Below are 25,060 nucleotides of genomic sequence, written 5' to 3'. Positions count from 1 at the left end.
ATCTCAACATCAAAGCCAGAGAATGAAGACAAGCTGATTATGTCTACTGTACATTATTTATGGGGTCATATGAGCTGTTCAGCTCATATTAATCTGCAAGCATGACAAAAATAATTGGCCCCCATATGGAACTCAGCATTCCACGAATGGGTTTCCGCACAAAGGAAAATGCTACATACATTGAAACCCTTTCCTGGAAATAATACAGCCCATCACACTGGATAGGAAAGAAGTCATGACATTACCTGTGAAATAATGATAAAAAATCAGGTTATCCACTGTGGAAAAGCAGGGGGAATCAAAGTGAATGATATGATGGAGCTTGAATGTGTATTAAAGTCAAGTCCAGCAACTACATTTCAGGGTTCTGCATTTCATCAATATTAATCTTGCAAGGACATTTTTAGATCATTTGTGTTATTGGGCTTGCTAGAATGAAATTAAAATAATTATCAGTAATAAGTTAGTACTTAAAATATGCTTTTCAAAAGGCATCACTTAAATCAAACAATAATATTAAAATAAGTTTATTATTACAGGTAAAGCAACAATTAGTCACAAATACACAGATTTCACATGTTCTGCAAATGGGTATTTTATCATTACCCTATTGATGTCTGTCGGTATGAGATCTATATTAACAGTATAAATATGTAACTTATTCTAAGCTTTAACTTTGCATTTAAAGGTATTGTACCCTCTGTGTTTCAAGCAGGACTTTTCATTCTCCAGGAAATGCATCATTGCCATCTTGTGGCTACTGAAACGTAAATGTAGAAATAAATTCCAAGTTTCTAAGAAGGACCAGCAACATTAATTTACAGACACATAAGTGCACATTTGTTCTGGTTTAGAAATAATAATGCCAGCCTTGGTTGAGCATATAAACTGAGACAAAACGCACATAACGTGTTTAGTCAAAGCCTACTTAGATTTAGATCTTTGTGCAGCTGTTTTGTACTGTATAGTACTCATAGTGAATGGCCATGTCATCTTTTTGAAACTGATCCTTGATTTGTTTACTAAAAACTACTCCTTTCTACTTTTATATGATAAAGAAAAATCTTTCCAATGTGAAACAGATGTTTTTCTCCTCACACTTTCTGGGTTCCTGAGAAATGTCCACTCAATACTGGTTGAAATAAAACAGTTACACAATTAAGAAACAATGTGAGTCAAACTGTGAGAAATTGTTATTTGGCATTTTGTGGAAACATGTTAGAACAGCCTGTTATCTTGATCTCTACATGATGCAAAAGAGTGCAATCACAATACTTTTCTACTAAAGGTTTTGATATTTTATCTTTCATTCATTCCTGAGTAAGTCTAAGAAATGATTGGTTCTCAGTGCAATTTCAGGACACATTTTAAGGAATCACTTGAGCAACAGTAAAGAGCACTGAGAATTGAAAATTCCCTTCATTCAAACTTTTAATATTATTGCAGCTGGTATCAAACTGTGGCATGGGGTACAGTATATTTCTCTCAGAAGGGGGCATCGGGCATGTAACTCATTTGATAACATTTACATATGCAGAAAAATACAGTACATGTAATTGCGCGTCTTTTCAAAAGGTTTTAATGAACCTTTAGGTTAAACAGAATTAAACATCACAAGGTTCCTAACACCAAGGGACAGATTTTGCCTTGAAAAATAATTACATAAAAAAGGAAATGTGACGAACACAGACAGCTGTACTACTATAACATTGCAAGTGCAGTGATGTAAGAGATGAGAGAATACCCCACCTCCAGTTGGTGGCAGACAAACTCTGCTGTTACTCTGCTCTGACCAGGCTGTAGAACTCTGCTTTGGAATGTTCCCCTTGTGTTGTAATATGTTTTGCTGAATGACTAAGACAATGTTCCTAACCACATAAGGAAAACGAGCAGACTGCCTTTCTTCAGTTAATATAACCTCACTTTCAAGACCTTGTATATCACATAAATCTTTTAAATGCACAACGCTTATAACCAAAATCAAAAGAAAGAACTGACCACACAATACGTGTAGTTGTTTCACTAAGTCCACATTATGATGATAATTAATTAATTAATATAGCACCTTTTATCCAAAAGGACCCCAAAGGATTTTACATTTAGGAGGTGGACCAAATTTATCCATCACAGAAGTGTAGCAAATAACTGGGTGAAAGCAAGTATGCACCTACAGCCCCTCTATAGTACAGATAAGGTGGAGAAGAGAAAAATTCTTTCACTTATTGAATTAAGGGAGAACATTAGACAGGGCAGATTGCTGAAGTCCAGAGCACAGTTCGGCAAGAACACTGGAGTTAACATGTTTACGCTCACTAACACTGCCATGGAAATAGGTCATGGGAATACAGAATATGTGGAATACGGAGTCATGGATTCAGGTTAAACACCTCGTATAAAGAATGGCCCCTTCTACAGCACAGTGTTCCCAGTACTGGGCTATTGGTTTTAAAACTTTGAGCCAGAGTTAAAAGTGGCACCTATTGGTTTATCAACATCAGTTACTGCAGAAACTTGGTTTTCCTTGACGATCTCCCATTCTACTACCGGCCAGACCCAGCCCTGCTTAGTTTCCGAGATCTCATCACTACGAAGTGATAAGGCAGCTCGCAAATGCTGCTACTTTAACTATCAGCTGCCATATCGCTCTGCAACTCACTGAAGCCACTGACCCACTGAAGCTAAGCAGGTGTGAGCCTGGTCAGTACCTGGATGAGAGACCTCCTGGGAAAAACTAAGGTTGCTGCTGGAGGAGGTGTTAGTGGGGCCAGCAGGGGGCGCTCACCCTGCGGTCCATATGGGTCCTAAAGCCCCAGTATAGAGACGGGGACACTATACTGTAAACAGGCGCTGTCCTTCAGATGAGACATAAAACCAAGGTCCTGACTCTCTGTGGTCATGTGGATGCTGCACATTGGCGGTTATGGAGGGGAGTCCTTGTTACCTGTAAAGAGCTTTGAGTGGAGTGTCCAGAAAAGTGCTATATAAGTGTAAGCAATTATTATTATTAACTATGTAATCACAAAACAATCACATAAAAACAAAAAGGGCAAATTGAAAAAAAAAATCTTTGCGCTTTTAAGTGAAATGTACAATTACTCTTATTTACAAAGAAACAGCCATTCATTCAATGAACACCATGCTATGGTACCCTGTAATTGAAACCTGGAAATTGTATTATGGCTTTCAAAATGTAAATTAACTAGTGAAAAACCTCTAATTCCTGCTGGAAATTTGTCAATATCCATTATGTTCACGGACCCATCTTTCCTCAGCTCTCTCTTCTGGCAGAACAGTAATTGATTATCTGAGTTACTGTCAGACTACTATAGCTCTTCTTCCGTATTGACTGTGTATTTCATTGGGTGTTGAAAGATATGGATGATAATGAGCACCACAAAATTTCAGGGTCCCTATAATAGACCCTGAAAGCACACTGTCCTCTCTCCACTTGTGTCTAGTATCTGTCTTTATTTATAGTTGCATTAAATCCCTCAGGAATAAAAAGAAGCAAAGAAGAAAAATGGCTGTGATATGGATGATGATAATATATTAACAACACAACAAATATATTACAACAACATCACTCTCCCCTCTCCAACAAAAAGTGCTGCTGATGTAAGTGCTGCAGTGGGACAATTTACTGTATATACAGCACAGGATTTTTTAAAACATTGCCTTGAAAAAATGTCTTGAATAACAGATGTGATTTGTAACAATATTTCAATTTACCTCACACAGAACAACATTTGTACTGTGGCTGCTATTGTAAATCTGGAAAAAAACAAAGAGGCAATTTGATCATGAAAACTTGATATTGAAGTTAATTTAAGACATTTGATTTGGTGGTTGCAGGTTTAAAGCAAGTAATAACAGAAAGACGAGAAAATATATTAACATTACAAAAATAATTTACCCAGAGCTTGATCAGGGTAGAAGACGAAACAGCTGCAGTGTGGTAATATTAAAATCATATCCTAAATTGAATCAGAAATTCTAGGATAAACAGAGCTAATAAAATAATGCACTGTTTGTGATAAAGATGATAAAATGGAAAATACCAGAGTGCCATTACAGCATACTGAAAACTGCCCATGAGCTATTGATACAGTATATCCAAGATTTGTATATGAAAAACAAGCCCACACTTCATTACCTACAGGGCCTGACTTTCAGTATCAATCTGTCATCATAAAACTGTTTAAACTGGTACAGTAAAAGAAAACACACAAGAAACATACTTTAACTTGAGAGAGGCCTTCATTTCTTTTGTATATTAGTTAGGATTAAAGTTAGTCCCAAAAGGAAAAAAAGCATTTAATCTTACTTATTTTCAGACTTTACAGATCTACATAAGTTTACCTTTTTACATTGTGGAGTTTGCTGGAAAAAAAATCAGGGAATGGAAATACGTCTAAATGACAACAAATCACGGAAGAGACTTAGGAAAAGATATTCCTCTATTCAAGCTTTTTCAAAACTACTGGGATTTGGGCCTATGGGGTAACAAAATATTTGCAAAATTTCCTCCTCTTATAGGGCTGCTTCTGTAACCTGATTCACAATTTATTCTGTGAAGCCTCAACTCCATTTAGAAATTACTTGCATTTCTTAGATGCCACTTTGAACAGCTGATCTTAATTGGTGATGCGAGCCACAGAGCTTTGAGGTCAGCCAACTGTGAGCTTGAAAAGCAATGCTATTCCATAACTCCCTGTGTTTAATAATCTAAATATTGTTAACACATATCTGTGGAGCTGCAAAATCTCATCTTAAATTTGTAGATTTACCTGGAAACTTTACTGCTATGAGATGGAATGTTGTCAACTAGCAACAAAATATACAAAATATATTCTTTATAAATTAGTCAGAATTAATTAATGAATAAATATAGTTCAAACAAAGGGGCTCCAATTTTGTCTGCAGCTATAAATGAATACAAAGCACCCTACAAAAGGTGTAATAAACTATGTCCTTCAGTGAAAAACTCACATATTTTGACCTTAGAATGCATAATTCATAGAATTCTGTCACATCTATTCACATCTGTTGTTGTCTCTTTCAGAACTAGTTGACAGCTAGCATACAGCATAAACCACAATCTACTGAACAAGCTACTCTTAAGGTACAAGTTAACTAACATTCAGATAAGGACTTTTCCCCCCTTTTCAAGTTGTTAGGTAACAGATAAATCAAGACTTTGACCTGACATTCACTCCCATCTGAGTGAACAAATTCAGAAAAGAAAATGACCCAGTGCTGACAGAGGGATAAGAATATTTTACTAAGGTAAGATGGACTTAAATGTTGTTTGAAAAATATTTGTGTTTGACACTTAAAACTATTTCCAACTTTCACTTGAAAACCACAAAACTGTATTTTGTTAAACAAATTGGTATGTTATGTCTTTAGCCCAACAAATAGTCATGGTAGAAACAGAACAGAGCACAGACATACAGACAAAAAGATTCCCAAGGTAGAAGTGTTTAAAGTTTCTCTGCATTTGATTTTGACTGCACCTGCCAGGACCCACACATCATATCTAAAAAACTAGTAGTTGTTATTGGTTCTGCTGAAATATAAACTAATTCAAGTTGCAAGACTATAATAAAGCGTCCTTGAAAAGTCAAAAAACATTATTGCAAAGCATTTGATTCTGTTTCTGAGGTGTGGTCCTGTTCTGGAACATGTGATTATTTGAATTATATTATTTTTTTAGACGAAGAATGAAGAGGGTCTACTTTTTCCTAGTTTTCAGAAGATCCTAATTTACCTAAGATTCATGGGAAACAACTTTTCTCTAAAAGACCAGGCCATGATAATTGGTTAGCATAGCAATTAATTTATACTGATTTGAGTTCAGGAGAGATCTCCCTGTCAAAATTCATCACAATTTCAATCATAACACTGTTGAGGGTTCAATTGCTGAACCAGCATGAAAACAGAATGTGTCCATATTCCCCAGGCTTCAATCCTCACCAAAGAGCAAAAACAGACACTTTGACACAGATCTATTTACTGAGGCTTTGAAAAGCTGAATTCACAGCATAACTGGAATTTGTGCTTTTAGCCATAGATGTCCTTCTGCATTTGTTGTTTTATTTTCATGTTTCAGATAAACCAACAGCAAAACAAAATATTCTTCCAGTTCCCTTTGTTCTGACAAAGCAATAGAAAATTGTGAAAGCTTCGATCATTTCACGAGGACACAAGTTAAATGTATTTCTCTCACAACAGATGACAAATTTCTCTCTTTTGCTTTTCTTAAAGTAAGCTGAAGAAAGCATTTTGGATTTGGATGCATCTTCATCCTGGGTTCCAGCAGTAATTATTAACAGTTGACAGCTTTGCAAGAGAGAGAACTGGTGTAAATGCTTTTCCTAGTCATGAAAATATAAAATCAAATCAGTGTTTCAGATGTATGTCATATTACTATTGTATTTCCTACTTTATGTTGAAAAGTTTTTTTTTCAGGTGATCAACTAAAGTTATGTGTACCTTTATTAAAGGTATATCTGAGACAGTGAGAAGCAATCATTACACCAAATAAATGAAGTCAAATAGTGTCCAGTATAGCTTGGATTTCTAAAAACTGTTAATACAAAGTAATACATTTAGTCCTGTAAGACCTTTTTGAATGATTTCCAATTGTTTCTCCTTTGAACAGGTGTTTTTATTAGTGAAACTGAAGTTATTATATTTAATGTATGTTATGTAAATTAAGATAAAACTACGGAAGTGTATCAACATCGTCACTGTCAGACACAATACAATTTCACATTATTCATATAACAGTTATTTGCTCTCAGTATTCACTTCCAGCTTACTCTTTAACAGTCAATTATTCATTATAGAAGAAAAACTTAATAAGCACATTTTTAACGCAAAGCAGTATTAACTCAACTTCTGAAAATAAGCAGTTTAATCTTTAAACCAATGGTTTGCAGATGGTTCATGAAAAACAAATATGTTTTGTAATTGCCTTGCAGCAGAGTTACTCTTGATTTTTCACCAATGTTACTCTTCAGGCACCCTGTGTTAGAAGACAATCCCAGTATAAATCATGAGCTGTCCCTACCTGACCCTCTCCATTGGGCACAAGATGCCGCTCATAGGACTTGGGACCTGGAAGAGTGCCCCTGGACTGGTCAGTGTTCAACTGTGATGAGAAGTGGCCATGGCAAGCTTGAGCTAAGATTTCAAATTAAAAATTAAAATATGTCTGATAAATCACAGGTCACCCATGACCAGTTCCAACCAAAGGGCAGAGGATGGCAGCCCACTGACACAGACAATATCAGCTGAATACAGAGCAGAAACAATTAAAATAACATAAAATGTACACTGCAAGATAACGCTGACCCGCATTAAAGATTTTAAAAATTCCCTTTATTTTTATTGCAATAAAACAGACATATAGAAAATCAGAGTACTCTATAACGCAGGCTAAATGAGTAGATATCTTTACCATGCCCACCACCAAAGAATTTGATTTTCATAGTCGCCTTTATACAAAATATGAAACATTGAGCATGTTCAATGAATTCAATTAGGAAATTCTTCATGCCTTCATTCTACCACACTGAGAAAACAAAAACAAAAGCAATATTTACTATCTGTGAAGAAAGTAGCTAAAAATATGGGGGTCAATTGGTATGTCAGATGAGCTAGGGAATTTTCCTACATTTTTACTAGCAAAGGCTGTAAGAAGTATACAAGTACCTATGGATATCCATGTTCTAGGATTAAATGACACCTGGCTCTGTAGACAAATACAGAAAGTATACCTCTAACATTCTACATTCAGAGCACACATTGGAAACATTTTATTAATCTTCTTTATTTATTAATTGTTGTTTGTTGATGTAAAGTAAATAAAGTAAGCAGTGTTATAACCGAAATGGAGTAAATCTGTGAAGTCTGGCAACTATTCAAGAGCATATCCTATTCTTCAGGTGGCATTACCAGACATGTCTGTAACCGATTCTGGTTTTATTTTCAAACAGATGATAAATTATTATTCATTACATAACAAATTTGAAAGAAATTAAACTTTGGGTCAACAAGATTCTATCCAAATTCTCCTCATCATAGTGCAAGATGAAAAAAATGTACTAAGTGTTGATTTTCCTCAGTCGTAATGGAATGCTCACAAAGATATGAGATCTGGTTATTCTGAAGAAAATTTTGAAAGAAAGCATTTTGTTGAAAGCTAAAAAAAGATATTGTCTCTGCAAAACACCTTCTGGATATTCTATTTTTCTTCCTTGCAGGACAAATACAATTTTTTTATACCAAAACATATGCTACAAGCAGTTATTTTAAAACAACTTAATTTTAAATTATTTTTTTCAGACCTCAGACATGTCCACAATACTGTATGTGTTACTGCTGATAGAAAGAATCTATTCTAAATCTATTATCAAAATAAAGTATTATACAGTAACTGTTTAGTAACCTTAAAAATCATTGCATATATTTACTCAAAATAGAGTGGAAACAAATAGATATGGGACAATATTAAGAGGGAAGATAATAGAATCAAAAATTAGGAAGGAAAATGAAAAAACTTGCCCAAAATTGAGGAAAATGCAACACTTCAGATAACTGCTGCTGTTATGCTGCACTGAGAAACAAACGAGCCTTTTCAGAAATGCCAAATACATTTGATTAAAACAAATTCAGTGACCTCCACCTATGTGGAATTTTATAAATCTAACTCATTTGGCAATTAGCAGTTAATTGATTACTGTTTATTCTGAAGACATCCACCGGGTTGACTTTGTCAAGGTTGTTGAGCAACTGTTAGAAGAGTTGTGTCAGCGGCTTATGAATAACATCTTGGTTCCTTAAGTACAATAAGTAGGATACCAACAGGCCCTGGAGATTTATTAACCTTGACAACTTCAATTCTCCATAGACTTCTGCCTCTTCATTGTTTATACTATAAAAAACGTTGTCCTTCTGTTGGCTGAGGCAGATTGAAATAGTCTTTTAGCATACCAGCCATTTCCCTTTCATTGTGTAGATCTTTCCCATTACTGTGCCAGATACATTTTACTTTATTGTTACAATTAATTTTGTTGTTGTGACACAGAAATAATGTTATTATTGATTTTAGCCACCATTTTAATATTCCTTTCGATGTGTCTTTACCTTTCTAATATTATTTACACTTTTGCAATTCATTTTACTCCTTTAACTGGATCCTGTTTTTTAATTATTTTATCAAGTGCTTTCTTTACCCTTATATATATTTCTTAATTGATTTGTTAAACCAGTATCTCACCCACATAGAAAAAGCTCTTTCCTTGCCTCGGTGCTTTTCCATCTATGTATTCAATCAAGCATTTATCAAACCTAAACAAATCTGCAAGAAAAAATAAAAACTACTCCAGGTACTCCCTGTGAAACAAAACACTTGGCTTATTGTATGTTTAGTTTGGAACCATTCGCACTCTTTCATGGTACTTTTGCTCTCATTATCATTATAACTAATGTAATGATACACATTATTACTCTAATAATACAAATTCACACTATTTCAATATTATTATTAGGATATATTGAAAAGTACTGTAATATTCCATCCTACCAGTGATTAACACTGGGACTGTTGTTTAACCTTCCCTGTTCTTATCTGATTTATCAGGGAAGTAGTCTTCTTCTTGTTTTTTTACCACACAGAATGTTAGAGAAAGCTACTCTCTTTCTCAACCTCTCTCGATGATTAGCACACACCTGCTAATTAAAGGCAATAATCCCCTATGAGTTCGTAGTCCTGCTGTTCTGCTTTACTTTTCTACTCACTGATATTTTCTTACAAAAAGGTGTCACTACCTTACTTTAAGAATAAAACTTTAAGACACAGGCATTTAAAAAAAGTACACAACATGGAACGTATACTAATATGTAGCACTAGAAAGGTTTTCAGCCATGATTAAAAGGGTAACATTGCAAATGAACACACACAAGGCAACAAGTGAGGGCATATACAGTACATGGTTAGCCAAAATGCCGTCAACAACTTTGACAGTTTATTACAAATGAATTATTAAATTCATTTGTAATAAATCATTAAAAGGGGACTCCTGAGGTAGACCTGCTGCCCACTAAGAATCTTAGTGTGCTGGTTTATGTTTTTAATAAGTGTATTTCTGACCAGGTTAAGCAAGCTGTGCTATGTGCCCTGGACTGTGGCTACAGGCACTTTGACTGTGCTGCAGCCTATGGTAATGAACGGGAAGTAGGAGAGGCCTTATTGGAAAGAGTGGGAACAGGCAAGGTATGTCAAGTTTCTTTTTAACAGCTTAACCGAGGAATTTCAAAGTTAGACACTGCAATTTCATAACCTCTGTCTGAGAAATTAAAATAAAGTAATATTCTAAGAACACAAAAAGGTTACAAATGAAAGGAGGCCATTTTCATCATGTGTCCCATTTGTAAATTGGTAAATGGTAGCTTATTGATCTAAGGATCTCATCCAGTCATGTCTTGAAGGAAGTCGGGGGATAATAAGCAATGCCCTCTAGAAGTACTGGGAAAGTTAAGTCTAATTATCACTTGTCATCAAAAAATATAACGGATAATTAAAACTACTCATTATTATTTCATACTGTCTATTCAGTCCTATCTTCTTGGTTGAAATAAACTGATACTGTTGAACCTGTTTATTTTAAAGGAGAAAAATTATTACAAAAATCTGGCTGACAGATGTCAATCAGGTATATGTTATTGGGTAATTAGGCACACTGAAAAGAGCTGTAAACATCCAATCAACCTGTCTCAGTTTGAGGTCAGTATTTGTTGTTGAACGTCAGAGTGAAACCCAAAAGAAATGTCTGGTAAAGAAAACCAGATGATTCAAAATCAAGAAAACCTCGATAGGGACCATAATACAGGAACTAGGCATACTGTACAAGAATCAACAATTTAGAATATACTGAGGAAGAATAAGGCAGATATAATTACCAATCATCTAAAAACAGATGGGTCAAAACAAACAATAGTACAGTAGGTGATGACAGAACAATGATCAGAGCTGTCAAGAAAAACCCTGAACAACATCAGTGAAATCACCAACAATCTCCAGTTTGTGTGTAAGTATCAAAAACCACAAACGTGGAAGAATGAGAGAGCTGAATTATACAATCTCTCAAAATGGAAACCTCTCTTCAGTATCAAGAATATAAAAGCCAGATTAGTTTGCTCTGAAGATCAGTCAGAAGAGTTCTGGATCAAATTGTATGGACAGACGAGGCCATGATTAAGTTTACTAAAGTGATTGTAATGTCAATGTGTGGAGATAGAAAGAAACTCCAGAAGCTCCAAACAACACTGACTAATCTGTGGTACGGTCTCACTCTTCTATATTGACAATGTAACAAGTGACAGCAGCTGCACAATAAATTCTGAAGTTTACAGAAACATTTAGTCTGTTTATGCAGGAGAAAATGCTTCCATACTTATTGGGCAGTGCTTCGTCATGCAGTATGGCAATGACTCAAAGCACATCTAAACAAGGAGAAAATCTCAGAATGGCTTGTCAGTCTCTAGATTTAAACTGAAATGTGCATGATTTTTTATATGCTGAAGAGAAAACATTGCTTGGCAATGCATCATCAAGGATTATACAAAGAGCTTAATGTGCTCATTGCTTAAATGGCATACATCATACAATTATTCCTCATTTCTCAAATGGATATGCAACCAAATATTGACTTAAATTGGCATTTAATGTGAATCTACCCCAATACTTAAGGTCACTTGAAAATATTGGGTTAAATGCAAAGTATGTTTTTGTTGTAACAGGACTGAAATATTTCCATTAAATTACATAAAAAATAAAACATATGTTGCACTTATCATTCCTATTGGTCTTATGATCTCAAATACCGATTGTTTGTCTGTAATGCAAAAATGACAGGTTTGACTTTGCTTTATCGGTACTTTCGAAGGACACATTTTTTAATTAAATGATTTCATAAACAGAAAAAGCTTGCCAAATCTGGATGCCTGACAAAGCAGGACTGTATTTCGATCATTGTGTATTTTCAACTTTCAATTTTCAAGTGATACACTGCTAAAAAATTCAATCAACTTGATTCTCACATTCCTTCACCTTAATACAGATCATATGAAAAAAGATTAGATGCAAAATAGAAAGTTAATTCACATTCTTCTGCCCTAACCTTGTTTTCTCTCAAGCAAATTAAACGGGAGGAAGTGTTTGTGACTTCTAAGCTGTGGAACACAAAGCATCACCCTGAAGACGTGGAGTCATCCTGCAGGAAGACGCTGGCAGAACTCAGTCTCCAGTACCTGGACTTGTATCTCATACACTGGCCCATGGCCTTTGAGTAAGTGGGGAACTGCATGAAGTTCCACAGGGCTTCACCTGGTATCTATTCCCTGACTACCCAGAACCTTTCATAAACTTGTATAATTCATTTCTGCCCAAACTGGTGTCAAGACAGGATAATATTTGATTGCTATTTGCCCTGTGTTAATGGATAACCCACAACCCAATCTTTAAAAACAAAAGGTCCAACCACTGTCTACAGGGAATCACATGCTAAGAATTTACAAATGTCCTTTTCCTATTGCTGAGCAACACAGATGAGTGTGGTGGCAATATAGTAAACCAGGTCACTCTAGATTGAGTGCCATCCCTACCAGGTTCAGAAGCAGCTGTTGAAGCTCTGCCTAGATAATGGCGTAGCACCCCCCCTCACCTGGCAGAAAAAGTCCATTCTTTATGCCAAGCCTTCAGGACAAGTTTCACAGACACGGAAAAGTCATGGTTCAAGACCAGGTGTTCATATTAAGTAGACAGAGCTGCTATTCAGGGCCTGTCAAACCACTGCTCAGTCTTCTCAAAAGAGCTGTGTTCTCGTACAGGAGGGGGGAAGTGTTGATGCCCAGGAATGATGATGGAACAATGCGACATGGCGACACTCACTATAGGGACACCTGGAAGGCGATGGAAGGACTGCTGGACCAAGGTCTTGTCAAGGCCATTGGACTATCCAACTTTAATGCCAAGCAAATTGATGACATCCTTAGCATTTGTAAATACAAGCCTGTGGTTAATCAGGTAACAAAACGTTTCTTTCATACATATACAGAAAACTTTCAAAAATGACTAGATTTACTACAACTATTTAATGTTGATTTATAAACAATGAAGACACAGATTGAAATGCATTTAGAAGAACATATTTTTATCAAACTTACCTGTAAATCTATTGACAGACTTTAAATGCGCTGATGAAGGTAGATTATTACTATTACAAAATGACATTTAGTAGAATTCTCATTCACAAACAAGAATCAGCGCAGTTCTGTGATAAGACAATGAATTACATTACCTGTATAATCCAGTGCCAGCAGCTATATTAACCTGGAACTCACAACTGGCAGCCCACTGAAGCTCAGCAGGTGTGAGCCTGGTCAGTGCCTAGATGGGTCCTCACAGCTCAAGGTAATTTGGTTTGATAAGGAACTCTCAATTTATACAACTGGGATTATCCAGAGCTGAGCGGCCAACCACATTGTAACCATCACGGCACTTAAATTACAGTTAGTAAATGAAAGCATGATAAAAGGGGAAGGAGAGATGTAAAAACCACTTTAAGGTTTGATTTTGGTTTGTCAACAAATAACGCAGCAGGTGTTGGGCCTGAAGGGACTTTATGGAAACAAGTCATCCTTGCCACATAAAGATTTGCCTACTAATGGGCAGATTATGGATTGTGAATGTTAGCAAGTACTCATGATTGGATGCAATGTTTAGGGAATCTTGAACCCACTTTATCTGTAGTCTTTAAATATATGTTAGTTTTTTCCTTGACCACTTGTAGTTTCATAAGTTATCGCATATCTATTCTCCACCAGGTTCTTCCTAAAAAATGAGAAAAGGTTTGTGACCTCACTTGGTATTCCCTAAGGATTTGGGATCTTTTATTATTTAACATTTACAAATCGCTTGTGCTCATGCTGATGTTAGGACTATTTAACTATTAAATTAACCTCTGTTAACCTCCACCCCAAACATAATACAATATACTTTCCCCATCTAGAGGCCAGCTAACAGTTGGTAAAAATCATTCTCCTACTGCCAGAGTACCACAGATTAGAGTGCTGGCAATACATTGACCCAGGTCAATCACCTCTGCAGGTTGAGTGCCATCCCTACCTCATTCAGAAGGAGCTGTTGAAGTACTGCCACGATCATGGGATAGCACTGACGGCTTACAGTCCCCTAGGGTCTCCTGATCGGCCCTGGACCTCTCCTGGAGAGCCCCAGCTGCTAGATGACCCCCAAATCTTGGCCATCGCAGGCAGATATGGTAAAACACCTGCACAGGTGATCTTAAGGTAAGCACTCTAGCAGCAAAGACCACATATTGAACATTTTACTCTGCTCCTGAGAAACGCTTACAGTGGGTATTAACTGCCTATAACTGCTTGCAACAGGAAGTAAGAAAATATATAGTTCTTTCTAATATTAGACTGTATTTATAATGAAGCTAAATGGGAAATCTTCTCATTGTTTTATGAATATGCAACATAATATGTTGCAAAAATAGGATCCTCAACTAATCAGACAAGTTTCAGATAGGACCTGCTTGTTCTTCTGAAGGTGGCAGGTGCAGAGAGGAGTAGCCTGCATCCCCAAGAGCACTACACCTTCTAGGATTCAGCAGAACATTCAGGTGAGATGCTCACACCCGCCTTTACCACCAGGGGGCTCTACTGAACTCCACTTCATAAGGATACTGTACAGTTTCTCTATTAAAAATAAAATACCCATAAAAAGAAAACATTTGATCATTGTATTATAAACATCCTACTTTGATTTCTTGCTACTTATATTCTTCTACATATTTACTCTGCTCATTAAGGCCAGTTTTGTAATTTGTAATCAGCCTTTGCAGTAGCATAACTTGCAGTGATGCCAAACACCAAGGATTAAACAAAATAATATTGTATTTTAGTGCTTGGAGTTCAACTGTGATAGTTTTTAATGTTGTCTGTCTTATTCACTGTAAAAAGGTATTTGACTTTACACTGTCGAATGATGACATGAAGCAGATTGAATGCTTTAACCGAAATGAAAGACTGATAATTCCCACTATAGAGGTAAGTATAAAAAGTGGTGAGTCCTTCTTTTGAATAATGATGCATTACTGTCAAAGTAATTACGTAGTTCTCCATGTTAGTATTGCTTAAATCCACATTAAGCAAATTTCATACTACTCTATGTTGTGTTCCTGCCATTCCAAGGAATCAATCTTGTGAACAGACATTAGCGCTACTCTTTACATTATTAAAGAGATTGAGACTTCCCAATGATTTTTCTGTCCTAAGAAAGCTTCCCAAAGGAACGAAACACAGGTGACATGTAACTATTAGAATACAGAGGGTGTAGAAAATGTTGACCCCCTTTGGACCTCTACCACATTTTGCTGTTTTACAACCTCAAATTGCAACACATTTAAACAGGAGTTTTTTTGTACGATTTATAAAACACATTTAACATTTTGATGGTTTATAATAATTTTCATTGCAAAAAACTGAAAATCCATCTTGGACAAGAATTCACTCCTGAGACCTTAAACATTTAATATTAAGTTGCTTTCCCTTTTGCAGCACGTCCTTTCCATTATCTTGCAACCACCTTTTTACATCTTACGAGTTGTAAAGTTGCCCCAGCTGCTGCAGGTTACTGGGAGAGAGGTGGTGTACAGCAATCTTCAGTTCAGTTCCCAGGTTTTCTATGGGATTTAAATCTGGGCTTTGGTTGGGCCACTGAAGGACTTCCACCTTCCTTTTAAGCCACTGAAAGGTTGCTTTTGTTTTGTGTTTTGGGATCATTGTCCTGTTGAAATATGAATCTCCATCCCAGTTTCAGATCTTTTGCACGCTGTTCAGGTTCTGCCTATATTTTGCTCCTTTCATTCTGCCTCCTATTTTGACAAGCCTACCAGTCCCTGTCAATGAAGACAAGCCACAACATTATGCCATACTTCAATACAAGAATGGTGTTTTGTGAGTAATGAGCAGTGCTTTTCTTTCGCTAGACATAACACTTGGCATTAAGGACAAATAACTTTTGTCTCATCAGACAAAATCAGTCTCATCACAGCATTTTTTTACAACATTTTAGAGGCCACTACATAGCTTTTTACATATTCAAGGCATGACTTCATCTGAACTTTTTTTAAATACAAACAGGCCAGCAGCCATATCACCCTGCAACTCACAACTGGCAACCCACTGAAGCTAAGCAGGTGTGAGCCTGGTCAGTACCTGGATGGGAGACCTCCTGGGAAAAACTAAGGTTGCTGCTGGAAGAGGTGTTAGTGGGGCCAGCAGGGGGTGCTCACCCTGTGGTCCATGTGGGTCCTAATGCCCCAGTATAGCGACGGGGACACTATACTGTAAACAGGCGCCGTCTTTCGGATGAGATGTAAAACCGAGATCCTCTCTATGGTCATTAAAAATCCCAAGGTGCATCTCGAAAAGGTGTCCTGGCCAAATTTCCAATTGGCCCTTACCAATCATGGCCTCCTAATAATCCCCATCTATGAATTGGCTTCATTACTTTGCTCTCCTCCCCACTGATAGCTGATGTGTGGTGAGCGTTCTGGCGCACTATGGCTGCCGTTGCATCATCCAGGTGGATGCTGCACATTGGTGGCGGTGGAGGGGAGTCCCCATTATCTGTAAAGCGCTTTGAGTGGGTGTCCAGCTGTGTAAGCAATTATTATTATTATTAAATGTGGCTTCCTCTTCACAACTCAAGTTCAAGTTCATGTTTGTCATTCCAGCCATATCCAAGTATACAGTGGAAATATCGTTCCTCCTGCTCCATGGTGCAAATACAAACGGGACAGACAAGACACCGACATAGATATTGTAGACGGGACACGCATAGTGCAAATTACAAGCCAATATGCAATACAAAATACACAAAACTGGGGGTATTTAAACCCTATTTCTGGAATTGGGGTGGGTGCAAGTACTGTAGATTCCAGGGTGTTGAGGAGCCTGACAGCCTGTGGGAAGGAGCTGTTACAGCGTCTGGTGGAGCTAGCCTGTAGACTGCGAGATCTTTTCTCAGATGGTAGGAGGGCAAAGAGTTTATGGGAGGGGTCATCTACTATACTGGAGGCCCTGTGTAAGCAGCGTTTGTGATAGGTGACATAAATGGAAGGGAGGGAGGCTCCAATGATATTTTCAGCTGTTTCCACAATTCGTTGCAGGGTCTTGCGGTCTGAAGTGTTGCAATTCCCAAACCAAACGGTGATGCAGCTGGTCAAGGTGCTCTCAATGGTGCTTCTGTAGAAAGTGGTAAGAATGGGTGGGGGAAGGTTTGCCCTCCTCAGTCACCGCAGGAATGAGATGCTGCTGTGCTTTCTTGGCTAGGGAGGTGGTATTGAGGGACCAAGTGAGGTCATCTGTAATGTGTACACCAAGAAACTTGGTGCTTTTAACTGTCTCCACAGGGGAGCTGTTAATGTACAGTGGGGAGTGATCAGCGTGGGCCCTCCCGAAATCAGTGATTATCTCTTTTGTTTTGTTTACATTAAGAGATAGGTTGTTTGTGCATCAGTCCACTAGTTACACTACTCTACTGTACAGCCCAGATGTGTGGAGTACCTGAACTATTCTGAACTCACTCACGGTTTCTCCCGTCTTATTGAACACTGTCAGTCTTTCAGGGTTGTTTTCTGCCTCTTAACTGCTTCTCTGACCAGTGTCCTCCTTGCCCAGCTGCTGAGTTTTGGAGGACGACCTGGTCATTGAAGATTCTGAATAGTTTCATGTGTCCTCCACTTCCTGAAAATTGATTTAACAGTGCTTTGTGGGATACTCTGAGCCTTTAAAATTTTATTATATCACTCACCTAACTTTTGTCTGTCCACAGCTCTGTACCTTAGTTGTTGTAGAAGCTCCTTTGTCTTCACATTGGATTGTATAAAATGTCCAAAGGTGGGAACTCACACAGACAGGTGTATTTAACCTTACAAAGACAGATCTGAATGGTTAACCACTTTAAATGCACACAGGTAGATTCCAACTTGCGAAAGGTTCTTTCTTTTAATTAGTTTATTTTTTAGCTCCAAACTTTAAAACACATTTACAATATATTGTAGAGGATGTTGTATGGATCAAAAGGGAAAATAAATATATCCCATTTCTGGCTGTAACACATTGGAATGTGGCAAAATACAATGGAGTTACATTTTTTACACCCACTGTAACTTTCAAATGTGTGATATTCTTGTTATACCCACAGAAGGTGATCTCTAGTAAAACTCATTTAAGTTAATTGCTACCACGCTTTATTACCAACCCCCTGCTTAAGTGATACTCAAAAAAATCACTATGTAATGGATGGCAGAATAGTATCAAGCATATTCCAAAAATGTGTCCTTCAGAATTCTGACACAAGTGAAGAAAAGGTAACTGTCTACTTCTCTGCTCACAGAAAGACGGCGAGCGAGTATGGAGAGATGCAGCTCACCCCCATTTCCCCTTCCACGAGCCATATTAACCAGCACTGTCATCCAAGGACTGTTCACCTCTGACACCATTGCAGTACAGCAGAGGCACACAGACATCCTTCTCTGTCAGGCCAGGAACTGTACATTCACAAACTAATGTAATATCTGATTCAAGTTAAGAAACAACTCACTCCCCAGGATGTGACATGCACAGCTAATAAAATTAGTTATAATAAGCAGTTATAATAATAATTTTATATTAAGTTTATTCAATTTTTGCAGTCAGAAATGTTAATCCTTTACAACACTGGTTTGTAAGCACGTGTTGGAAGCCAATACAAAATAAATCAATTTTGTAACACTTGTGTATCATTCTTTGTATATCCTATAGACACCATGTTCCATACAGCATTTAAGAAAGATCATACAATTTGGAAATGGTCACAAAGGTTATAATTTCAGTATGTTTAAATAAAAAAAACTGCATCAATACCAAAAGTGTTATTGATAATATAATTATTATAATACAATAGTAAAAATGTTTTAATTGCTCTAAAACACATAATTAAATATCAGCAGTATTCTCTTTTAACATGTAATAGTACTAGTAATAGTATGTCTACTAAAAAAAGCTTGACATTTTCAGTAAGTGGTAGTAAATTAACTGAGTTACGTTCAGCGTCCAATCACATCCAAGTCGGTGTGGCTACCGTGTAAAAACTTCCCATGTATTATTACTATTTAATCAGTAGCAAGGGGACTGCTTTTATGTGGAAAATTTAATTAACAATTACTCATTTCAGCCAGTAAATTCATAGTACCTGAATTCAAATACCTAGGGTGATAATTTAGTCGCTTCACTTGGCATGAAAATAAAAATGAGCAATACTGCTTTAAATCGGTTCATCGAGACATGCAAAGTGGGACGCACGGCGAAAATGTTCTTCCCAGTCACAAATTGAATTAACACCGAGTGTTATCATCAACATCTGTTAAACTAAATATTAAAACGTACCACGGCCGACGAAGAAGCAGTAGTTTATGCTACTGGTTGAAGTGTACACGAGCAAAATGCCAGAATCAACACTAGACCCTTGACTATACACCCAAAATGACGATTCCAGCAGCGTCTATGCCCAAGAAAACCATCTCGTTTAACACTAAAACCAGTGACGAGCAGGGCCTGATGTATATTTCTCAGCTCTTGAATTCGCCGGCTTCTGAATACAGACTGAAATCATTTAGGGGGAGAAAATTCCCCTTTTGCGTATCACTGGCGAAGGCCTTGGTCGTTTTTTTTGTTTATACCTGCTACCTGTCCGTGTTGTAAATGTTATTTTAAGCAGTTAAATATTTTAACACAGAAAACTAAGCCGCTTGTAATGCAATGACGCACGGGGTGATAGGTCCATCGTCAACACCAGCTCTGAACGAAAGTTTGCCCGTTCCGAGTTTAACGCTACTCATTCTTCTTCTCATACCCTGCGTTGTTCTTCTCCTGCTAGTGAACTGTTTCATATTAGGCTATAAGCTAATTACACTCAGGCGGAAAAGAAGGAAAAAACGGCGGCTGAGAAGCTCAGACAGTTCGTTTACCATTTCGACACAGTCGACCGGGCAAAGCAGGATAACTAAGCTGTCGGAGGTGCCGTCGTTTGCGAACCAAGGCGGGAGAAGGGAACCATGTTCAGTTTCAACGCCAAGTTTAGCTCAGTCGGTCCCTTCTTCGCCGATGTTGTCCAAGCAGAAGGCGGTGACGGGACAGAGAATTAGTTTTTACCGGCCAGACGGGACTGCAGGAGAAGGGTCGGGGTCACTGAGGCCACCCAGCACCATCCTAGCCGCAATGTCCTCGTCTGCGTCCACCACAAGAGCCGATCTTCCGCACAGACCGCGGGTTTTCACGCACAGCTACTCGGACTGGCGAAGGGGCGTCCGGGTCGTGCCGCTGTCCAGTGATTCAGAGGCGGATCGAGCGAACACTGTTCCGCCAAATTCGCCGGCGACCGTCGCGCTACCAGCGAGGGTGAGTGCTGGAAATAGTCCAAATCGATCAAAGCCACCTTCAACTTATGGGACGAGCCTTACCAACTGTGTTTAACACACATTTCTGTTTGAGTAGTTTCTAAAAGTCGGGTGCCGACCGTTTTTCCTGGACTACATCCATCTTTCCCATTTGATCGGAAATCACGTTTTTCAGTTGGACTCTCTTCACAAAGCTGTCCGAATTGCGCCAGACAACAGTGTAAAAAGGTCTATGTATATAGTGAAAATTTAACTCATCTAGCACTTGACTGTTTTTTGGTATGAAAATCGAACTGCTCTGATGAAAACAGGGGGCCTTTTTTTGTCGATCGTTCTACCTTCTTCAGTAACTACGAGTGCAGTTTTAATCGGGTAGTTTGTAGGATGCGGCCCTGTGAAATGTAAACGGAAGGACATGCAGATATAAACTATCCATTTTATGATGATTTAAGGTCCAACCACTTTAACGACAGCAATGAGTTAAAAACAGCAAACTGTTTTTATTTATGTGATACTGGAGTAATTCTGAAAAGTAATTGTGAGAGAATTTTGTGAAGGACTCTTAAGAAAACTAAAAAAGATTTTATGTTACAAGTCATTATATAAACTTAAATATTAGTTTAGGTTGAAGAAGTGGGTGTTAAAATGATGCTATTCTCCATTGTGCAAACAGGGGGGTGTTGAAGCTTGTGAAGACGAGGCTGAAGATTCTCTAGGTTTTCCAGTTTATTGATTTGATTCCTCTGTTGTAGGTGTGCTGAGGTCCTTGCAGCTGCTTCATGGAGCCAGCTGATTTAATATCTTTTATTCAATGTTTTGGTGAAAAACAGTTCGCTCAGCTTCATGAAAATTTGCAGTTCTCATTTACCATTTCTACCACTTGAAAATTGTATTTCTTCAGAAAACATTTATACCAATCCTGTTACCTCAAATAATTTTTAAATGCAACTAAACAAAATAGTTAATTGGAGGATAAAGTCACTTAAGATATTGGTTTCAAATAAGTTTTCTTTTTTCAACTTATCCAGTTCAGGGTCACAGCATTAGACTAATCCAGGGTGTATCATGCCTTGTGATGCCAGTCCATGAGATGGCACACACACACACACACAAACTAGGGACAATTTAAAAATTAACCCACAGAGAACAGACAGAATTCACACAGATAACACCCCAGGTGTTGAATCCAGGGCTCCAGAACTGATATACAGCAAAGCTTACTACAGCGCCACCGTATAGGGAAACATATTAAATATAACAACAGCAAAATACACCGTGAATTTATAGTAAGCAGTCTCTTTCTCTAGGCTCAAACTGTCCCATGAGACAAATCCTTATTTTATTTTCTAGTTTTATATCTCAAACTCAATGCTTTCAACACAAACAAAATAAAACCCTACAAAGATCACAAATCCCAGTCTTACATATGTCCACCGAAAGAAACAGTGTGTATACCGTCTTAATAAACACTTCACAAACATCACAAATTGTAGGCCTACATTATTTTCACAATCTCTGTGTAATGCAACCAGTGCTATTATGTTAGTAGTAATACTATTACTTCTAAGCTGTGCATTGATTAGGTCACGCCATGGTTTAATGTATTTATTGAGATTATTTATATGCACTTTACTGTGATTACAGAGGTCTTATTAAGGTTGGGGTGTACTGGGGTTGTATAATGAGTATCTACTTTAGCAGGCTGCTTCAGGAACCACACCTGTTCCAATCCCTTAACAGATCTGAGAGAATGAAATCATTCTTATTTAATATGTTATTTGAAATCTAATATTGGGCACTTAATGTCTTAATGTTTTCTTTTTTAAACTAGAACATGTTAAATATAAGGCCCATCCGACGGAGCAGCACAATGGAGCTTCAAAATGAAAGACAAGCCGTTATCCCAAATCCTACTGAGATGATTGGCTTTGAATATGCCAGCAGCATTCCCCCAGAGGAGTCCGAATTAGTTATTTCCGGTAACTCTTCCACCCTGGGGCCTGGACTGGACAGCGATTTTGGAGCCAGTGCTGGTAAGAACTTGAAAGACGAAAGATGGTTTCACATACATTTATTTCTTAATCATATTATATTATAATATAGGGTGATATTTGCTTTTGTCTGAAGGTGGTAGCTGGCAAAAATGTTTGTACTAATCTGTTTTTTGTGCGTGTATCTAGAACTAGAGTTGATGTTGTCTTATACCCACTCAATTTGGAAGAGCCAATTGAGTGTTTGTTTAGTCTTTCTCATAGCTTCGAACTCTGTGACCGCACCCAGGGGAGAACAAGGAAGTGTCATCCAGCCTAGATTCTTTAAAGCTGTCTCTTTTAGCATAACGCAGACAACACAGCCCTGCACTATAAGTTTAGCGCCAATTGGAGGAAAGCCATGTCCCTCACTGACAGTATTGCATGTGTAAGCACCCAGGAGACCACAGGGGGTGCTGTGTCCCTGAGAGACAAGAAATCTCTGAGTGACTAATTCAACCCTACCCTCAGGGACACTCAGCCAGTTTTATAGCCACTGTGGGAATTGTGGTCACAGTCGGTTAGTGAGAATACAGACTCAAACTCTGAATCATGAAGCTCAGCCTGCACTTCAGTGAGCACCTGTAATAGTAAAGCCGCCTGGAAGTCTTTTCTATTTTTTATTGTGTCATGGTGATTTTTTATTTGCACATTGGAAGTTTTGGTTCTGTAGTCAATATTACCTCAATTATAAGCATAGTAGCAATACAAACCATTTTCATTAATACTGACTCTTGTCTCCAGGGATTTCTTTGCGAATCTTGTCGTCAGACAGCGAAGTCTTCCCCACCACTGTCTGGGCCTCAGGGTTGGAGTGGGATTATTATGACCCCAGCTACAAGAGACGAAGCCAAATGCACAGACACTTGGAACACGTGCCCACGGTCAGCCACAAGCAATACTGGGTTTAACTGCACCTCAAACTCAACAGCTCTATCAAGAGCCACACAGCACAATCACTTCTGAAGGCACAGATACAAGGATAAATGACAATTTCTGCAATTTTGAATGTATATTTAGAACTATAGTTTAGAAACACTTTAATTAATAGTGCACAATTATGTTCTAATTTGTATTTTTTTAGTTTAAAAAAATCTGAATATTTTTTGTTCCGAGAATTGAGCACACAGCAAAAATCTCACCTTTCAAGAAGATAAAGCACGTTGAATAGAATCTGTTCTCTTAACATCGAGAAGGTAGACGCTAGCAAAATAATAATGAGCACCAAATCTAACAGCCCAAACACTTGTGTTTAAAAGGTATTCACTAGTTTAACAAAAACATATTCAGAAATGTTTTTTTTTGTTCGCCAGAAAACTTAATCTACCTTCACTTATAAAAAATTAAACCATTGTTTATATTTCTGATTTAGTGAAGCACTCTTGTTTTTGCACTATTTATGCTAGGTATTATAAACCACAGACATAAAAAAATTTGAAAACAATATTGTGTAATTTATAATTATTTTTTTGGGGAAATGCAAAATATATGTAAATACTGTATTGTAATAATAAATTATTTTATAATATGAACCTACTGAAATTTTGTCTATGCTTTCAATAAGATCTCCTACCATTTATCCTTCCATCCAAGATCAAAAAGACACTTATTCCTGGTAATTAACCATGGTTATGGACTCCAGTCCATTGCAGGACACAAACACACACACAAACAATTTAAAGATGTTAATTTATCAAGCCTCCATGTTTTTGGAAGGTGAATGGTGATATAATGTAAAGGTTTATTCCATGCTGAAAAGGTGATATAATGTAGTTTGGTACTTTATATAACAGATCTCTGTATCACTTATGTAGAGTTTCCTCTGAATTTAATACACTTGGGACTCAGATCCTTTTGAAATGTCAGCAAAACGGAATGTTCCTTCAGGCTTTCATAGTGTGCAAACATTGTAACATGAAAGTCTTAAGATTAAAAACCGTAATCACAGCAAAGTTGGGTGCTAGAAACTGCATTGAAAAATTGTGGGTTGCGATCTGTCAATGATTTTTATTTTTCCATCCACTTGTCAATTTGAGACACCTTTAAGTTTACAAAAACAGATAAGCAACTCCACTGCCGACTAAAGAGAAGATTCAGATGTTTGATCCTTCCAAATCCTTGTAAAGGGCTCAAAACAGAGAATCTTCTGTTCTCACAAAAAAACCAGAGGTTGAACAAGAAGAAAAACGTTTTGACCCTGACCAATCACTGCTCTCTGATTTCCAGAGTGCAGACATCGGGTTCTGTCATTTTTCAATTGTAAGAAGGGAGAATCAGCTTCAGTACATTGTCATATCAGGCTGCTCCATGCACCAATGGGCTGTCTTAGACTACCCAACCACTATGGAAGTGCTGGGGAACTTTGCAAACATGCACTTGTTACATGATTGCTGTTAAATATTGACAGACATGGTGCACTGGCTGCTGTAGCAATGTGTCAGTGATTGCAGTCTAAATGCCTGCCAGATATTGGAACACATAATGCAGGTTGAG

General features: G+C 37.5%; 1 protein-coding gene across 2 annotated transcripts; it reads left to right on the top strand.

Moving 5' to 3' along the window:
• Positions 1 to 5,188: 5,188 nt before the first annotated feature.
• akr1a1a (aldo-keto reductase family 1, member A1a (aldehyde reductase)) lies at positions 5,189 to 24,025 on the top strand. 2 transcript variants are annotated; one of them, XM_015364092.2, is made up of 10 exons: positions 5,189 to 5,286; positions 7,026 to 7,144; positions 10,163 to 10,282; positions 12,205 to 12,356; positions 12,898 to 13,093; positions 14,177 to 14,376; positions 14,642 to 14,714; positions 15,055 to 15,141; positions 22,369 to 22,570; positions 23,312 to 24,025. In XM_015364092.2, the coding sequence occupies exons 2-10, from the start codon at positions 7,061 to 7,063 to the stop codon at positions 23,476 to 23,478; spliced, it is 1,281 nt and encodes a 426-aa protein (XP_015219578.2). In that variant the 5' UTR covers positions 5,189 to 5,286; positions 7,026 to 7,060; the 3' UTR covers positions 23,479 to 24,025. The 2 variants fall into 2 exon arrangements, with proteins under 2 accessions (XP_015219578.2, XP_069043265.1); XM_069187164.1 differs by lacking the exons at positions 22,369 to 22,570; positions 23,312 to 24,025 and adding an exon at positions 18,497 to 18,873 and having other exon boundaries at positions 5,190 to 5,286.
• The last annotated feature ends 1,035 nt before the right edge of the window (positions 24,026 to 25,060 follow it).

The sequence above is a fragment of the Lepisosteus oculatus genome, chromosome 3, assembly GCF_040954835.1.
Source record: "Lepisosteus oculatus isolate fLepOcu1 chromosome 3, fLepOcu1.hap2, whole genome shotgun sequence".
NCBI classification, from domain to species: Eukaryota; Metazoa; Chordata; class Actinopteri; order Semionotiformes; family Lepisosteidae; genus Lepisosteus; species Lepisosteus oculatus.
The sequence above is the reverse complement of the archived record's forward strand: the minus strand, read 5'-3'. Positions and strand labels throughout refer to the sequence as shown.

Excerpts from the sequence above, each read along its gene's own strand:
- akr1a1a (XM_015364092.2), top strand. The coding sequence starts at position 7,061 with ATGAGCTGTCCCTACCTGACCCTCTCCATTGGGCACAAGATGCCGCTC. Across the intron at positions 12,357-12,897 it reads CACTGGCCCATGGCCTTTGA|GAGGGGGGAAGTGTTGATGC; the intron begins GTAAGTGGGGAA and ends GTTCTCGTACAG. Across the intron at positions 22,571-23,311 it reads CGATTTTGGAGCCAGTGCTG|GGATTTCTTTGCGAATCTTG; the intron begins GTAAGAACTTGA and ends TCTTGTCTCCAG.